We start from the raw sequence: 18604 nt of genomic DNA, 5'->3' as shown, positions 1-18604 counted from the left end.
AATTTTGAGTTATTTCACCACCAGCAGCATTTGTTCTCTCTTTTCTGAACCACTGCAGCTTTCTCACTATCTGACAAGAGAATCTTAGAAACCAAATGCTGAGGTTCAGTTGGTCCTGCACACATCCTAGGCAGCAGTGCTATGAGTTCTTGCTCAAATCAGTGCTTCCTCAACTCTTAAAATTGCAAGCAGCTTTAAAGGATCTCTCAGGTAGTGAAATTGCTCCTTTCATTCTATTAAAACATCAAGCTCTGCCAAACAGCACAGCAGCTTTCTTGTACTGAAATATCTTTCAGGAAGTTGTGACATTTCCCTTTGGCTGGCTAATGTGTGCTAATTGTTGTCTAATTTGGAAGAGATGCTGATCCAGACTGCATAACTCAAAGGTGGAAAAGAAACCACTTAGGAGGAACAAAGTCTTCTGAAAGAATGCTTAGATTAGTAGTAACACATAAACACACAAGCAGCGATATTTCAGAGAAGGCTCCATTGCTTGAGTCAGTAATTTCCAGTTTACAGATCAGACACACTAAAGCTCTCATAAATGAGTAACAGTTAAGAGAAGGTGAGACTACCAAAATTACATGCTTTCTACTTTTCTTTGAATACAGAATGGTTTTCTCCCAGAGAGTAAGAAAGCAGTATTACACAGAATATACAAGAGGCTATAGATTTGAGACGGTATTCTCCACTGCCTTATATACTAACAGAATAACTTCTGATAATAGTAGTCATATGATAAACTTACAAAATCTATTCTGAATGCTAAAGGATATAAAACACTGAAACCAAAAGGCCAGTAGTTTACTTTGTAAACCTCTCAAGACTTCTTGCTAAGTACATATATTATTATAGGACAAAAGCTATCCTTCAATAAAATGAACCTCAAAAGACTCTTCTCATTACTTACCTAGTCAATTGATTACTGTATTTATTACTCATACTGTTTTCCAAGGTTTTTGTTCTCTGGCATGGTTCATTATTTCTCGACACAAGAAAACATGAAGAATGGTACAGTGTTGTTTTAGGCAGGAGGGATAGCAATGTTCTATGTACTAGTGATACCAAAGCTGTGAAATGTTTTCCAGTTTTAAATTATAAATCAAACATGATGTTCTATACTTTACAGGACTATACATTAAAAGGTAGCTGCCAAATAAAGTGAAGGAGACTTTCTTCCTGGGGAGGCTTTATGGCAGCCTTCCAAAACCTAAAGGGGGCCTAAAAGAAATCCAAACAGTAGGGATACGTCTTCAAGAAAGAGAATGCCTTAAAAATAAAGGATTCTTTTCAGACTAATTTTTGTCTCCTCTAGATTCTAACATTTAGAAAATAAAAATGGGCTGGTTGTCAGTTGGGTTTTTTTCCAGTGCAGCAGTGTGATAATCACCAGAACACCTCCTGAACAAGCACAGATATAACTATAAAGTCAAGCACAGTGCATTTGTAGCAGATTTAGTCACTAAAAGTATATGTTCTTTGAAATGAACAGTGAGCATGGGTGAGAACTGGATGTCAACATGGACTGACACTTGCACTTTTTTGAAAGTTATATATCCAGAAGTGACCAGGGATACAGAATCTGTGTACCGCACAAACCTCTCCTACAATGTTTTATATAAGCTCTGAAATAGGAAATATAGCACATCCACAGGTTTCCTAATAACCCTTGCCAGAAAGTGCTGGATACTCACTTGCAGTCTCCAACAACCACTGCTCAATGATTAGAAAGATGTATTTCAGCTTTTACAAGATACTCTACAGATTACAGATTAAAGACTCTGTAATAAAATTCTCTCAGACTGTAAGAATTCTGTTGCAGAAATCCATTTAATTCCATAGTTGGCATTTTTTTAAAGCAGTAGACAGACATTTCCCAGTGGTCACATTAGCAAGAATCCCTCAGCTACAGCATTATGCACTGCTCTAAACTCCTGACCTCTTACAGTGTATTCTCTGTGACCTACACCTATCAGAATAAGTTATTCCTAGTTGAGCCACATTTGCTGTGTTAAGCCTAGTTTTTTCTTCTTCAAGTCCAGATAGACTTGAACATTGCTCCATTCATCATCCATTTTTAAACTTATTGAATTAAAAGGTAAAATTAAACTCTCCTCAGCAGACTTTTCTCTGAAGTTTCCAGTACTGCTTGCAAATAATGATTACTACTTCTTGTGTCAGCTCCTGCCTCATGAAAGTCAGTACTTAAGTTACCTGAATGTAATATAACATTGCTTAGCGGTTACTGAGTATACACATATATTGCTTTTTTCATTTTTCTATGTATGTGTTTGTATTTGAGACAGTGATGGATAAACACAGAATACCTCACTTCTCCTCTAGGCTTTCCTGACCTACTTTTCTTCAACCTCTTTCACTGAAGTCATGGCAACTTCTCAACCAAGTCTGAGAGTTTAATCCTGTCAAATAACTTTTTTGTACTGTTCCACTCACCTCTGCTCTACAGTTTCTTGCTACTGGCTGAATATATCCAACAACTCCTTTAGTCTTTTTGCAGTTTCACCCCTGCTCGGCTCTGAAGAAGTCATGCAGTGACAAAATTCTCCTTTTTATTCACCTTCTGAGGGACAGAGATTAGTTTAGCACATGGCAGCAGCTGTGAACTGAAAGCACCTAGAAGAAACATAAGTCAACCTGACTTTCCCTTCAGCCTTTTAGTCTGTGGACTCGAACTTGGTTGTTCACCCTTAATTCAATGTTCATAAAATGAGAACTACAGACCACAAAATACTGTGAACTCTTCTGTGATTTGGTAAAATAGTCCATAGTGAGCTCTTGGCTACAAACTCATGTAGCAAATGAGTGATGCTAAGCTCTTAACTCGTCCACATAGGACAGGACAATATGAAACAATTACCTGACTGCATCCCTGAAAATAAATAATTACCTTTCACATTTGTCATACTCACTGGCCCTGTACTAAATCCTAAATACAAAAAAACCCTAAGAAGTGAAACTATAAAGGAGCAGGGACACATGGCAATAAAGAATAAAAAGGCTCCTGTACATTTGCAGCTATTTCAGGAGGTCGCAAGTTCTTTGTCCACATTTACATCTACTGGGACTTCTTTGTCTCTAAAGTGGACAGACATCAATTTGATGGATTGACACCTGATGAATAAAGAACTGGCTGGATGGCTGCATGCAAAGAGTTGTGGTCCAGCTGGAGACTGGTAATAAGTGGAGGCTGAGAAAGTTGGGGCTGTTCAGCCTGGAGAACAGAAGCTGTGTGGAGACCTCATAGCAGCCTTCCAGTATCTGAAGGAGGCCTAAAAGGATGCTGGAGAGGGACTCTTCATTAGGGACTGTAGCGACAGGACAAGGTGTGATGGGTTCAAACTGAAACAGGGGAAGTTCAGGTTAGATATAAAGAAGAAGTTCTTTACTGTGAGAGTGGTGAGGCGCTGGCACAGACTGCCCAGAGAAGTGGTGAATGCTCCACTCCTGGCAGTGTTCAAGGTCAGGCTGGATGGAGTCTTGGGTGACATGGTCTAGTGTGAGGCATTCCTGCCTACGGCAGGGGGTTGGAACTGGATGATTTTAAGGTCCTTTCCAACCCTAACTATTCTATGATTCAGTGATTCCTAAAATACCAATCTCCTGTAGTACTTGCAGCTACCAGTATGATTCTTAAATTCAAGCAAATTAAAAAGAGTAAATAAAAAGCTTTTCATTTGTAAGCTAAAACCAATAGTCAGCAGAGTTGAAATCTTAGAAAAATAGCTGTTGAAGGGACTTCGGGTCATTTTCCTTTCCACAGAGGACAACTATTCCTGCAGTACTGTTTCAAGGCCTGCACCTATTGATATTTGGTAATGTTTATAGAAATTCCATAGCAATATTTAATGAGTCTCCTCAGGAAGTCCTCCTGACACTGCAAATCAATTTCCTTGCTGCCATATAAGCATATAGTGAAATAAAGTGATACATTTACCAAAAAGCTGTTCAGATTTGCACCCATCTCCTGCCCCAGTCTATGTTCACTTCATTTTTTGGCACAGCAAGAACATCTCTCCTTTGTGCATTTAACTTGACTAAACAAACCCAGGCAGGCACCCTTTCTGGTAATGCTCTGGATCTACAAGGGCACACTTGGGAAATACTCTTAAGAAAAGTGTCTAAACATTTATATTTTTTCCCCCTCCTTGTGATGATAGTTTTTCAAGAGCCAAAAATAGATGCAGGCTTGCTTAATTGCATGGAACTATTTGCTCTGCTCAGTAATCATGCTGAGATAACCAAGAAGCAGATCGATGGAACTGTTGTTTGATGTTGTTTTCAGTTACTTGGGTATCTCTAAAACCCCTTGCAATGAGGTCCTTATGATTCTTAATTTCAAGACAGTGAGCAAATCCAATGGACACATTCTTGGGCAGTTGCAAAGGACAGTCTGTTATTTGCAAAGCCACATGCGTAATTAAAGGATTCCAGAGGTACTGAAAAATGTGTCTTGGAAGAGTTACATGCTATTTGCTGCATATCTAGTCTTGCAGATCCAATTCCCATGGTAAACTGGTGGAGAAAATCCTTACTGGAGTGGGCAGCCTTGTAGAACAGGAATGGAACACTGCTCTACTTAAGGGGAGCGATGGAAGGGAGCTAATTGATTTCAGGCAGCAATAGTCACCAACCGTATCTCACTTTTAGTTTTCTAGAAGATTAAAATTCTGCTTAGATGCAGGTATAGGAGGTTATATGTGCTAAGTCTTGGAGAAGGGAATGAGCTCACCTATGTATTTGCACAAATCCAGGCGTAACAGGAAGGAAGCCTTTCAATAGAGGTCTTCTCTCATAGAAGTAATAGCAACAACAAAATCAATAAGAAACCAAGAAAAACCCTGGCGAAGCCAGAAAAAACATGGCATGTTCTGCAATTGCCTGATTTGGCCAAGCTTGTCACAGCACAACTAAGGTTTTGCTATTTCAGATCTTCTGTCCTCTTCTTTTCTCTTTTTTAATTTCCCTGCAAACTGTGCTTCTCTCCAATATTTCTTCTTCTACAATATCAAAAAAGGCGCATGTAGACACGCGCTTATAGATACACGTGTCTTTAAACGCAGACTCCTACATTAACAACAGTAATGAAAATGCCCTGAAAGTTACTGATTCTTAAAGAAAAATCAGCATTCCTCAGCAAAACTGGATACCTGAGCAACAGCTCCTAAACATCTCCGCTTTTTAAGCACAACACTCAGATCCTGTGCTACCGGATACTTGTAGGTAATATTATTATTGCTAGAACATTGACAGTTGTGTATTTAAATGGTATTTAAATAGCTCATGTATGATCTTTACTATACAATAGAAATTCTGTTTTTGCCAAGACTGCAGGGCAAAACTTTTCCATATTTTATCATAGGAACAAACCAAATGCTACAAATTTCCAAAGATATTTTAAGTACTAAATAGTGAAATGAACGATTTATGAACTATATCTGAAATAATGGCATCATTCTAAATCAGTAGCAAAATGAAAGATAAGATTTGTTCATGGCACCATCACAATCAAAGAAAAGTTTACTATTCCTTTAAGTACCTACAACTACCGAAAAGGAGTTCATAACATTTTAAAGTTACTTTTCCAAAACATAAAGGTGCATCTCATAGCACTAAGTTTTTGTTATTTAAACCTTTTCATTATAAAATCCTGGCTTTGGTTACAAATTATGTTTATTCAGACTCCTACTGTTGAATCAAAGTTTTTTATAATAATCAGCTTAAAAATATTAATCGCAATTTGTGGCTGCACCTAAAACACAGGCATAGGAAAAAAACATTTATTTCAGTAAACTGACAGCCTTAGCTTTGAATTAAAAAAGAAAAGCACATACTGCCTACAGGTTGCATCAGAATAGAATCATAGAATAGTTAGGGTTAGAAAGGACCTTAAGATCCAACCCTGTGCCATGGGCAGGGATGCCTCACACTAGATCAGGTTGCCCAAGGCTCTGTCCAACCTGGCCTTGAACACTGTCAAGGATGGGGCACTTACCACTTCTTTGGGCAACCTGTCCCAGTGCCTCACCACCCTCACTTGCTTATATCTAACCTGAACTTCCCTTGTTTCAGTTTGAACCCATCACCCCTTGCCCTATCGCTACAGCCCCTGATGAGAAGTCCCTCTCAGCATCCTTAGGCCCCAAGAGATCAGTCTTCCTAGATTCCTCCATCAAAATGCTCTAAAGCTGCATAATAACTTTGCACAAGTTGCAGAACATCACAAGTAAACAAACCACCTGGAGGCCTGGGAGTTAGAGACACTTGATATTAAACTTGGCTGAGACTTGCCAAGGAGGCCAGTCTTTCTCACACTAATATGTAGGCATGGGGATAGGAATGAAGCAACAAGCAGAAGGAAGGGCACTCTGCGTTTAGCTGGCCAATGGATTTCAGGAGCAGATGAAAAATGTTTAGGAAGTTAAGACTGAAGACCATGGAGCAGCCATCTGAGCCTAGATGCACATCTGGGGAGTGGACGACACTGGACGAAATGACTGGGACTAGCAGGCTGGAGGTGGGAAGCAGTAATATACCTGACTTAAAGTCAGAGACCAATTTGAACTTCCTAGGAAAACAAAGAGGTTGAAGAGACAGCAGTGGGAAGTGCATGTGGGAATGGCAGGATTAGAGGCAATCCTAGGGAAAGAAACTAAACTGGATGGTTGTGGTGAGGATGCCAGGCAGGCACTAGCATATACCCTGGAGTAGCGAATCAACTGAGGAATTAAGGTAAAAACTGAGGTAGCTTCCCAGTGTCCCAAAAGCATGCTAAGATTTTGATTTCCTCTGAAGAGGCCTTTCAAAGTGTCCAGAACTAAGATTAGAAACATAGGGAATGAAGAGCGGATTTGCATAAACAAAGAGTCTAGGATAGGGAATGAACAATCAAAACCTCACTCATCATGCTGGAAACCCGTATTCATAGCCCTCTTTAACCTGATAAAGCGTATAAGGCTTTCTACCAAAAGAACTCCCTGGCCGCCAAGCTTCCTTCTATTCTGCTGTAGAAGAATTCAGAAGAAGCTTTCACTCTCTCCTGTTAGTACTATGTATAAACAATTAAATATTTATTGGCACGAAAACCCAAACTGGATGTTCTAACTAGTAACCTGTAAAGTAGCAGAATAGTCTCCCTCAATCTTTCTTGTCCTCAAGTATCCACTTTGACCTAAAGCAACTAAATAAGTACCGAGAGAGGAGAAAAATGATCCTGTAAGCTTCTGGCCAAGGCAACCACCTGAGAAGCAAGACTTCAGCATGCCAGTCTGTACTCCATCATTATTTGACTTTGTTACAAAGCAGAGCGCGTTCAAGAGAAGATGCTAAAATTCTCACCCCACGCAGAACACATTCAAGGGAGTGGAACATATGTATGCTACTTCTTGCAAGCAAAATGGAACAAAAAGAGACTTCTAAATACTGAGTCATCATTAGACCAAAGATGACAAAAAGTAATAATCCCCCTTAAAGTTTCATGCAAGTGAACAACATACAGTGTCAAACAGCAGTGACTCGTTGTAAACAGAAGTTATGGTGTCTTGAGTTAAGTAACTTTTTGGATCTGTATCTCTGGACAAAGTTGACTTGCATACATTTTCTTGTTTCTTAGTTGAAATTAATTAATTATAAATAATTGCACAACCCTAATGCTAAGTAGCATGAAAAAACGTCTTGGGCCTCTCATACTTGGCGCTTTTAATCTCTCTCTCTCTAGCCCAGATCCACTTCTGTAAAATGGGAATAATCTGGCCTTATCAAGATTTTGTAGAGATAAATGAACATGTACATAATCAAGAAAGCTATGATTGTGAAGCCACCGGCACCATGAGCACCCCAGGAAGCCTTGATTAAATTAATAACTTTGTCAGCAGAGCAGGAACCTAATAATGATGCGAATATAAAACATATGAAAATGAACAAAGAGAAGAACAACAAAATACTGAAAGCTGCACAGAGTATGCTCCCTATCCATCCTCCAGCAAGATCTACTGAAAATTATTAGGCAGTTCTTCAGATGGTCATATTCATGAAAGATATGAACTTAAATTGCACATTATTTCTAGTCTTTCCTAACACCCAAATACTTGACTTGGCAACCTTCAAGGTTGTGTTTTGTCCCTAGTAAAAATATTATGTACAATGTTATGTATGTTCAAGACAAAAATCAAAAGACATGGAAGATCTGCCTGGTTTAGGGTAACATTAATCCCTCCATTTTAAGAAACAGGCTTAGCATTTTGACACCTATCCCGTTTACTTCTTTCAACCAAATTCAGGCAAAGTCACTGGTATTGAGGCAAAACCAGATGAAGGGCTCGCATGACCCCAAACAAAAAGCAGTTTTCACATGGCCTCTTATGAACTGAACAGAAACAAGCAAGTCTGGCACAACTCAGTGTTCTACAAGAGATGCACAAAGGGCCTAGTTCTGAGAGATGCTGAAGGTCTCTGGGTACTAAGCACTACAGGATCAGGCTCAATTTGCTAATGACTTTTCATAGGGTAGTGGGGATTAACCACAATGTGACTCCTGCAGTCATTTGCAGCCTGAATGAAACAGGAACAACTTTTTGACTTTGTGAGGGAAGGGTTTGTGCCTTTCCCTTTTTGCTGAGAACGGCCCCTTTTCTTTTCTCTAGACAAAATAATGTTTTTTCTCACTAGGCTTTACTTGGAAATGCTAAGGATGTGTCACCCTGTCTGGAGAATGACAGGCCAACAACTAGACTTTCTTTAACAGAGGACTAAGTTGTTGTTATACAGCCAATAAGAAACTATTGAGGTGGAATCAACCACAAAACCATGGGCCCTCTGTCTGTCCAGCTCCCTTCCCAGGCACTAAAAACCTCAGACTCCTGACCCTGGTGACAAATTGGAGTAGCAGCCCAAAGAGCTGTCCCCTCTACCTGCCAGACAATTTCCTCTCCTAGAAAAGCATACAGAACAATGGAATGGAGTATCTTGTCCTCTCTGTGCTTTCACAGGCTTATCCATGGCCACAGCTCTCTTTCATGGGACTGCTTCAACACATCCAGAATTATCAACGCCTCACTTTTTACTGCTGCTACCACTATTAACTGTTTAAAGCTTGGACACTAAAAATTCCATGTGCTATACCTTGACATTCTGATTATTATTTTTTCTTAGAAACTCCTTAAGTTATACGATTAGAATAAGAGAAATGCCATGAATGGTGGTTAACTGAACAGACTCTGAACACTGGGCACCAGTATGAAATGAAAAGTGAAGTCTTTCATTGAAACATAGCATTGGAGTGTTTGAAGAATAAAAAGTGGATTTTGATTGATTTTGCTGCTTATCTTAAAAAGTCCTGTACACCAGATGGAATGTGAAACTTCTCATGGCTATAGCTTGCAAGGTCTTTTTAAGTAAGGTAAGAAATCCTTTAATCTAATTTTTCAGAGAGGTGTCAACAGTGATATCTGTAGTCAGCAGTAAGTCTGCTAATTTAAATGAAACCTTAAAACATCAACAGGAATAGACACTTCTAAGCAGGAAACCAAGTAAAGAGAGTCCAAACTCCCAGATTTTGCCTACTGCTCCTCCAGCAGGATCACACCGTTTTCACTGTGTAGCTACAGATAAGTAGTTATCAGCTACAGGCTTACTAAAATATTTTAAGTTTTGAGAACCTTGCAAGTAGAATGAGATTCTTCTGAGTGTACCTAAGAAAGCACCTAGGACCTACTGCAGTACTTAATAGAAAGAAGTGAAGACTTTTTTCTTATTTTTAACAAACAAACATTCCATCCAAAACAATAAATAGGCCTTCCTAAATAATAAATAAATTCCTAAATAATAAATAGGCTCTCTGTGTGACCCAGCTATTAAAGCTGTTAAAGAATGTTGAATTACCAGACAAAGTGAGTCTATACCTACTAGTTGATAAGCAAGGAAATAATATCCTCTGTACAGACCTGAGGAAGGGTAACTACATAGTCTACTTGCCAGAAAAGCTGCATAGTACTGCAAGGGATCCTCTCTCTTAGTCATCACCACACTTGGGTGAGTTGCTGTTTGACTTCAGCAATAGCTTTAGAAGCAGCCAAGGCCACAGAAGCAATAAAAGCTAGAAATATTTCTGCAGAGAGGCTGAAGTCTTTATTTGCAATCCTCAAACTAGCTGAGGATTTGGATTCGCTTCCAGTCACAAAGGGTTGAGCCTCTCAAGCCCAGATGATGGAAAAAACCTACTAGTAACCAGTTAAATGGGGGTAAAGACAGTTCTAATGTCAATGAGATCACATGCAGTAAACAAATAGGATCCCTATTCACAATAATTACCACTCTAATTCACAGATTATCTCAAGAGCGAATGGTAACAGAAAAGACAAAGAAAGAAAAAAAAGAAAAAATCCAACCTCCAAACTGTTCTTCCCCTCAGCTGACCCTTTACTCAATAAATTGGCTTTATGTGGCCACAACTTAGAGGAATTTCAATTGCAGGCTTGACATGGCAGACAGCAAAGTGTGAAAGTTGTGAATGGTGTGGTTTTTCAGAAGAAACCTAAAGCCTCTGCCTTCCCTTCACAAACATCAGCTTAAGGCATTGTAACGAACCTGGTTATGCAAATGAATTCAGTCCTGTGATTGGTTATTGCAGCAATGAGGATTCTCACACAAATGAGCTCTGAAAATAGCAACAAGCATCTGCTCTGTGCAGTCTACCCCAACAACCCTCCTTTTACTATGTGTTTCAAAAAGAGTCTCTCAAATTTATGATTCCTGACACCAGGACTTATGAAGGAGTAACGCAAAATCATATGAAAAAGACCTCTGGCTAAGCAAAATAGCATTTCTGGTAACACTCATCTACATACTGTAAGATGACTTGCCAGATAAATTAACTAGTCTAGTAATGTGTTTGCTTTGATCCTCTGTGATGTGCACTACACGTCTATACACAAAGACCTCTACTGAGCATTTATGTCTGATACATTATACCTTAATTATAAACTTCTGTTCATCCCAGTTATTTTAATACAAAATTAGTTCTGATCTTTCATAAAGCTCTTTCTTCCACTTGTAAACTAGTTTGTCATGTCTATTTTAAATTTAGAAGCCATGCAACATCATTGAGAGCTTTAAGCAGAGAGCATATGCATTTTCATACCTTGTTCAGGTTTAATGTGGTTTGTTCTTTTTTATTTTAAAATAAAACAGAATTATTTACTGAAGCAACAACTACCACTGATGAAGATGAAGGCAACTACTGTAGCAAGACATAGTGGTTCAGAGATAAGGACAATAGCTTATGCTAATGTTCAAGAAAATTACATCAATGTAGAGTTCTCCCTTGAAGGATAGGTTTAACTTATGGTCCTTTCAAAGCATAGCTATTGCTGTCCTGAACAGAAAACAGAGCTCTGAATGTACAGCCTCAGAATAAGGCCTTATCTTAATAATAAAATTAATCAGACTAGAACTGGCCATCAAGAAATTTTAGTAACTCAGAAATTTTTAACACTTAAAATTGTGAGATGACTTAGCATTAAATAACTAAACATTTATGGTAAGAAGAAATACATGTCGTAACAAAAGCAGGTCATACTTTGTAAAGACGTAACTCTCTTCTGTTACTAGAAATTAGTATCAAGGAGACACAAGAGAGTTAAACTCCCCATTATTCTAGCTGAATAACTAACTTTAAAAAATGAGATACAGAAGCCAAACTATTAGTTAGCTTAATCAAAGATGAAGACGCAGCTCTCAGACTCTTGAGAGAAGAAACATCCTGGGGAAACAAACAAACAAACCAACCAACCAAGAAATATTTAAAATCATCCTTTCTTTCACCTCTGCCTCCTCATTAGTATGGGTTTGAGGTTCTTTCCTCCAGCAGCAGGAGCCAAGCTCCCAAGCAAGTGGCACACTTTGTTCTATGTTCTTTCAGGATATGGAATTCTTTTCCTTGTATCCTTTAAAAAAAGGAGTTAAACTCTCATCCTGACTCTCTTCGGCTGTATGAGAAAATTTCCAGCTGCACTCACATTACTGTTACAGGGTTAGAAGGTATTTGATTTTTTGTAAACGATTAAAATTTCAGAAGATAACGAAGATTCTGATCAAACATAAAGCTTATGTGCACTTACTCCCAGAATTCCATCACTGGAGAAGTGGCATTTTGTAAAGAGAGTTGACTGCAGTTGCTCATGTTAAGTTTCTGAAATTCCACACAGTTTTCTATAAAAGAACAAAAAAAGAAGTTTGCTATATTGACATGTAAGTACATTTCTTCTTGTGCATCTTCTAGTTTACGTATCCTTTAGGTCACCGTTTTATAATACATTTTCTCTAAGTGGTTAAAGGATTTCTAGGGACACTAAAATGCCATAGCTGCTACTTCTGCCACACTGGATTTTGACCACCACACTACAAGCCTATCTGAGAAAAACATCCATGCAGTATGATATATCCTCCATACTCCAATGCTTTCCAAAGGCACAGTTCCAATGGCAAGGGGCAATAAAATATCTGAGGCAGAAGAATAATACTTTGAGAAGCTGAGGCAATTGCTTAGGAATTACAACATACTCCAACTGCTGCTGGTTCAATGGCAAAAGGTAACAATTGGCTTAAGAAAAACCACCAGCAACAAGTTTCCACTTTGCCTTAATATGGCAGGTGAATAGTCACTCTGGTTTATTGTTATCTCTAGCACAGAGAAAGGAGATCAAAGCAGCTCAGCATTGTTGAGCTGACACTTAGTATTTGAACAGGGATCAACATTGGCTAAGCTCCTTTTCAGAGTTGCCAAAACTGACACTGAAGCCTTCCACATCTATTGGGCCCAAGACTAGTTTTCTAACATAAATAACCTAAACTGCAAGATTTCAGGTAGCTTTAGGTGTGCTCAAGGAACGCGATAATGACCAATGAATAAAACTCATGACAGACAGTGCAATTGATACATGACTTGAAATGGAGCACTACTATAGAGAATAAACACAAAAACTTCAGGAACATGGAAATACGGGCCATTGGAATGTACTCCTCACCTAGGCATTTGTGATCTTCATGTGCAATAAGTAGACTGCACTGCAGATGAAAATACCAATGACCAGACAGATGCAAAGCCCTATGCTGCAAACCCTCACAAATACACACCTTGTCTTCCACGTAAGAGGCTACTTTGCATGCAGCAAGGGTTATATATGTGGCTAAATTATTACTGTAGCTTGATGGACGGTATCCCTCCACATCTGGCATTATAAAGAACAAATCCATAGTTCACATTTAATATTTTCCTCTCCATTCAAACTCCTCCTGATTTCATTAAAGTGAAAGAGCAAGATTGTAACCTGTCATCAGGTCATCAGCTCTTCAGCAGAATTCACTTACTGCATTCAGGAGCATAGATATGATTGCAAATGAGAGTCTTGGGATTTTGCTGGAATATATTACAGAATTAACAAAAGTTGTCTTCTGCCACCTGGCAACATATTCTGCAGGAACAAATGCCTATACAATGGCCTAAGCCAAAAAGATACAAATAAGTCTTCACTCCAAGATGCCTTTTGTCATAGTGCAGTGTGATTTGACTGGCCCATTTCCACAGACTTTTCTACAAGAATAGTTTTGTTCCTGACATTTTAATATATTAATCAATTACTTGGAAGTAATTGCATAGCAATAATCTCTGTTGAGGTCATACCTGTATTCCAATCATGCCCACAGGTAGCCCAAGGAAGCTCTGTAGTAAAGCAGTTAAACAAATAGAAGATAGCCCATGCTAAAATGATGATGTAATATACATTTAGGTGTGCCTCTATAACTTGGGTAGCATATCCAATGCCTAGAGACAGAAAAGTGAGACACAAGAGAAAAACTTACTTTACAGGTAAATTAAAAACAAATGCTTATCACTTTAAGTAAATCTTAAGTTTTGATACAACTTATTTATTTTACTTCAAACTCAATGCATTCTTTTGCAGTAGAACACAAACTGTTCATTACCTTCAAATAGAGGGCAAACTTTTCTCCAGCATGTAATACCTCCTTCACTAGTAAACTGTCCCAAGGCTGTCTCCAAGAAGAATACTGGTATTCCACAGCAAATGAAAAAAACCACATATGGGATGAGGAAAGCACCTACAAGCAAACATTGAGGGAGCAGGTTGTTATAATGAACACAGTTCCTTGGCAGCATAGTGATAAATTAACTTTCTTAATAAAGGAAGGATCGACTGTTATCCACCTCTCAGACAGCATGCTGCAAGTGCATGAAGTGTTTACTCCTGGTCCCCAGCATCAGCAGCGAACCTGCAGGCTAAGGTCATGGGCTAAAAAAGACCAGACCACAGTTCCTCAGTACAGAACATGTGTCTCATGTGTCCCTCAAACACAGAAAAGACCAGAGTCTTGCTTAGTCACACCGTTCTGCTCTGACTGTTATCATGTCAGTTTATACCACCTTCTCTTCCTCAGGAAAGTAGGGATGAAGAAAAGTTATGGAAATTAAATTCAGGAAGTCCTTTGTATGTTATTTGGATATGCCTGATGATAAGAATCATGAAAAACGAATGAAATAAACTTTAAAACTACTTACACTACTTTAACTACTTTAAAACTACCAAAAACAGGAAAGCAGGGCTTGGCCTTATGAGCTAGAAAAATTAATGGGAAATTGCAGGAAAATAAGAAAGCATAAACATTGCTGTCAGCTGCTGACAGTAAACTCCAGCATAGATAATGAAGAGTACAATTCAATACTAAAGTGTCATATTCACTAACAATAATAAAATATTCTCATATCAAGTAACACATAGCATAAGTATTGTATTATTTCATGATTGATCCTCTTATTAGGTATGGCACCTAAAAAACACAGCTGTGAAATGTGCCAAAGCAAAAAAATGAGAGAAGATAGATGTTAGGCAAAATGTCATTTGCTAATGATGTAGATTTTAGGTATCCTATTTAGAACTGAGCTTAAATAATGAGGAATAAAATACAGCCTTTTTACTTTGTAGAGGATCTGTTAATGCATAAGGCATAAAGAATTTTTTTCCTCATTTCCAGACTTTCTGACGAGTCAAAGGATGAGGTAGAAAGCAAGTGACTATATTGGTTTAGACTGAAACAAGAACCAGAAGGAAACAAGTACTGAGAAAGAAGCACAAAGTAACTGATTCTGCTGTTTTTACTTACACCAAGAAAGTTTTACTGGTTTAACCAGGCAGACTAGTGCAGCAAAGTACTGTACAGAATAATTTACCTGACATGGTAAGAAAATCACAAAGCATTAACTGCCTAATTAAGTTATGAAAATAAACCTTAGCACAACATACATAATGCCTTGTATCCAGGCTTCAACTTACTCCCAAACAAATAACCCCACAACACTAACGAACTTCACTTAAAGCTCCCATTAAATGACGTAAGCATTCCATAATTCAGTTCATTTCAAATCAACACAAGATACGCTGAACACACAAAAACTGGGGTGGATGTGGTCTTTCCTAGGAAGAAGTGTTTTGCAGTGCTGTCCATCACTGCGTATGTTCCGCAGCTCTACAGAGCGCTAGCAATAGTAGCATTTTCTCCCTTCAGTGAGAGGCCTGAAAATCAATCAATATTTAATGAACAGTACCTGAATAGCTACCTCTCTGATACTCAATCTGTCAGAATAGTAACAATAAACAAAATGTTTCTGACTATACTTCAGGAAACTGTCTACAACTACAAGGCAAATGGATGGGATAGGTACCCATACGTTATCTTAAAAAAAACCCAAATAACAAAAAATCCACAGATCCCAAATTCCACAACACCCCCATAATCTGCAACATTTGTTATACTTGAGTCATTTAGATTAGGCAACTAAATACAGATGCTTTGACTTGCAGTTTCTTTCTTCAGACTCAGCACATCAAGAGAGATCTGTTCATGAGTAGCTGCCTGTAATTGAATCTCAGATGCATCTCAAGCAACACATGTGGCTTTCCCAAAGAATGGCATCCTTGCAACTGAAACATGGTTTCTCTCTTATCTACTGTACAAATGGTTTGAACAGAATCCTTATAGGCCAGCTAAACGGCTGGCCACTATCAAATCCAGCTTGACCCACTCATATGCACGATCATGGTGAGTTTGACATGGCAATTTGTTGAAATCGGAAGTATTGGCTTTGACTCTCTTTTCTAACACTGTTCTGCAACAGGTATACATCAAGAAAAAACAGATGATGTCAGGTTTCCAGCTTGCAAACAGATCACATTCCAAGAAATATCTAATTCTAAACATGCAGAGAAATTAATTTTCCTTTAAAAACCCACTAAATATTCCTAAGAACAAATTGAAATTATAGAAGCTTATGCCCACACTACCCGTTATGACTTAGATTAAGTACAACAGAGAGGTCAGACCTCAGATATTCCATACTACTGCTTCTAGAGTTGTTCTGTATCTAGCAAGTTATGAAACAACTAGCTCATTTATCTTACCAGGATGTACTTACTACTACCAAGTAGTTTTCAGTATTTACATCTGGTGCATCAAACAAGTCCAACTCTGGTCTAATTTCAGCAGGGCATTCCAGAGGGTTACAAAAACACAGGTCATAGTCCAAGTCCTCATTGAATAAAACTGAAGTCAATGACAAATTTCCCATGGTGCCAGGACATGACCAATTAAACCACACACATTAATTTTACACTTTAAGAACAGAGTAGTGATTCAAGTATGGTATTAAAGAAATTAGTTTTTCACCAAGTCACCCAAAACATAGTTAGAATTTTTTTCTACCTAATGTTATAGCCTTAAAAATGATCTTCTCACATTTTGACAAGCTGGCATATACATACAAAATGCACATAAAAGTTACAGATCTATAAAGAAAGGAGCTACAATCCATGGACACATCTTCCACAGCAGTAATAGACTTACAGAAATAGCAGACAAAATGGGCCCTGAATTCAGACAACTGTGCCTGGGTTTGGAGGGACAAGGGAAAGAAATTTGGCATAGTGTTGTTAGCAAACAAACCCAGTAAGCAACAGATCCCTGCATGTCAGCACTGAACACATTTTTGTCCCAGCCTATACTCTTACGCTAACACTGATTAAGGCTTTAAGTGGGGAGAACGTTGAATCCAGTCCACAAAATTCCAAACTCCATTTTTAATTGACTTTTTCCCCCCAACTGCTTTGCAACTCATAGCTGACATGCTTATTCTTAAATGTCACATATCTTAAATAGCTTATACTTAACTACTACCAATAAATGCCACATGTTATACTTTTGTAGAAGTTAAGTCTGTTTTCTGTCAAATAACATTCTGACTCTAAATTTTATAGGGTTTGTTCTCTTCTTTGAGTAACAGGCACCTTTTACATCTTCCCCTACCATCATGTAGTGATTTCGGAATAATGAGAAACAGAAGTATGGTTGAGTTACAGAAATTTTCACATGACAAAGAAAAAAGTAATCTTTGTAGCATTATCAAAACCAATATTTACCCTCTTCAAAGTATATTGTTGTGAAAAATAAACTGCTACATTCATTTCTACAGCAGGTAAACTTAGCTATGCTTGGGTCTGTATTCACATGCATAAGAAACCACAGTGTACTACTGTAACAGAACACTGGCTTCCTCTGCATTAAAAAACTTACAGGAAAAAACATCAATTTACTAATACAAAAGCAACTTGTGCAAGTAAACCATGCAATACCTGGAGAGGAGAAGGAAAGAGAAACACAGTGATCTTTTTCTTACTTGTCAGATGTTTAATACTTCCCTATCCGCACATACAAGAAATCCTGAATACTTCTCTCTTAGTGCAAAAAATCACTGTAAAACACTCTTAACTGTTTATTTCCCACATGCTTATGGTAAGCTGTAAATCAACATATGAAGCCATCTTACCTCCTCCATTCTTGTAGCAAAGATATGGGAATCTCCATACATTTCCCAACCCAATAATCTCCCCTGCCACAGAAAGCACAAATTCAACCTTATTGTTCCAGTGACCTCTTTCATGAACTTTCTTATCATTGATGTGGACGAGGTTGGTACTTGAGGCTTCTGGGTCCAAAGCATCTTCTGGCTTGCCATTAATTATAGGAATAGTCTTTTCAGCTGTCATGACTGTTCAGCCTAGGGGAGAATGAGAGAGAAACATGTAAATGTATTGAATCACTTGTTAGTAATAACCTTCAATGACTAAAGAAGTTCCTTAGCATATCATTGGCTTCTTATTAGCTGCATAAATTTGCAAGTGAAAGTGAAAGAGGCAACTCTGTAAGGCTGGAAAAGTTGTAAAGAAGGAAAAAAAGGAAAAGGAAGGAGAAGATAGCAAAACACCCAAAGCAGCTCATATACAAGGGAAAAATTCCAAATTGAGACAGACAACTTAATAATACAATATTGTTTTAAGGTGCAGACAGTAAAGCCTTTCAAAAATCCCTCCTCAAGCAAGGATCCCAACTTAACTAACCTACCAGAGAACAGATCTCTCTCCACCTTCCAGGCACCAAAGAAAGGGATGTGGAGAAGGGAGCCTGAAGGGATCTGGCCTGCTTGGAGGAATAAGGGAGCTCCCGGACTACTCACCCAGGGCTC

General features: G+C 38.4%; 1 protein-coding gene across 1 annotated transcript in view; it reads right to left on the bottom strand.

Annotated features, from left to right (window-relative positions):
- The window catches only part of SLC6A11 (solute carrier family 6 member 11), a gene marked incomplete at its 5' end in the record, with an annotated part of 95270 nt that extends 77142 nt beyond the window's left edge, over positions 1-18128 (bottom strand). Inside the window, 4 exons of the mRNA XM_080625429.1 lie at positions 12135-12225; positions 13697-13837; positions 13999-14133; positions 17909-18128. Of these exons, the coding sequence (XP_080481555.1) occupies positions 12135-12225; positions 13697-13837; positions 13999-14133; positions 17909-18128 (587 nt within the window). The remainder of the gene's footprint in view (positions 1-12134; positions 12226-13696; positions 13838-13998; positions 14134-17908) is intronic.
- Positions 18129-18604: the final 476 nt, after the last annotated feature.

The sequence above is a fragment of the Psittacula echo genome, assembly GCF_963264785.1.
Source record: "Psittacula echo genome assembly, chromosome: 9".
Classification (NCBI taxonomy): Eukaryota; Metazoa; Chordata; class Aves; order Psittaciformes; family Psittacidae; genus Psittacula; species Psittacula echo.
The sequence above is the reverse complement of the archived record's forward strand: the minus strand, read 5'-3'. Positions and strand labels throughout refer to the sequence as shown.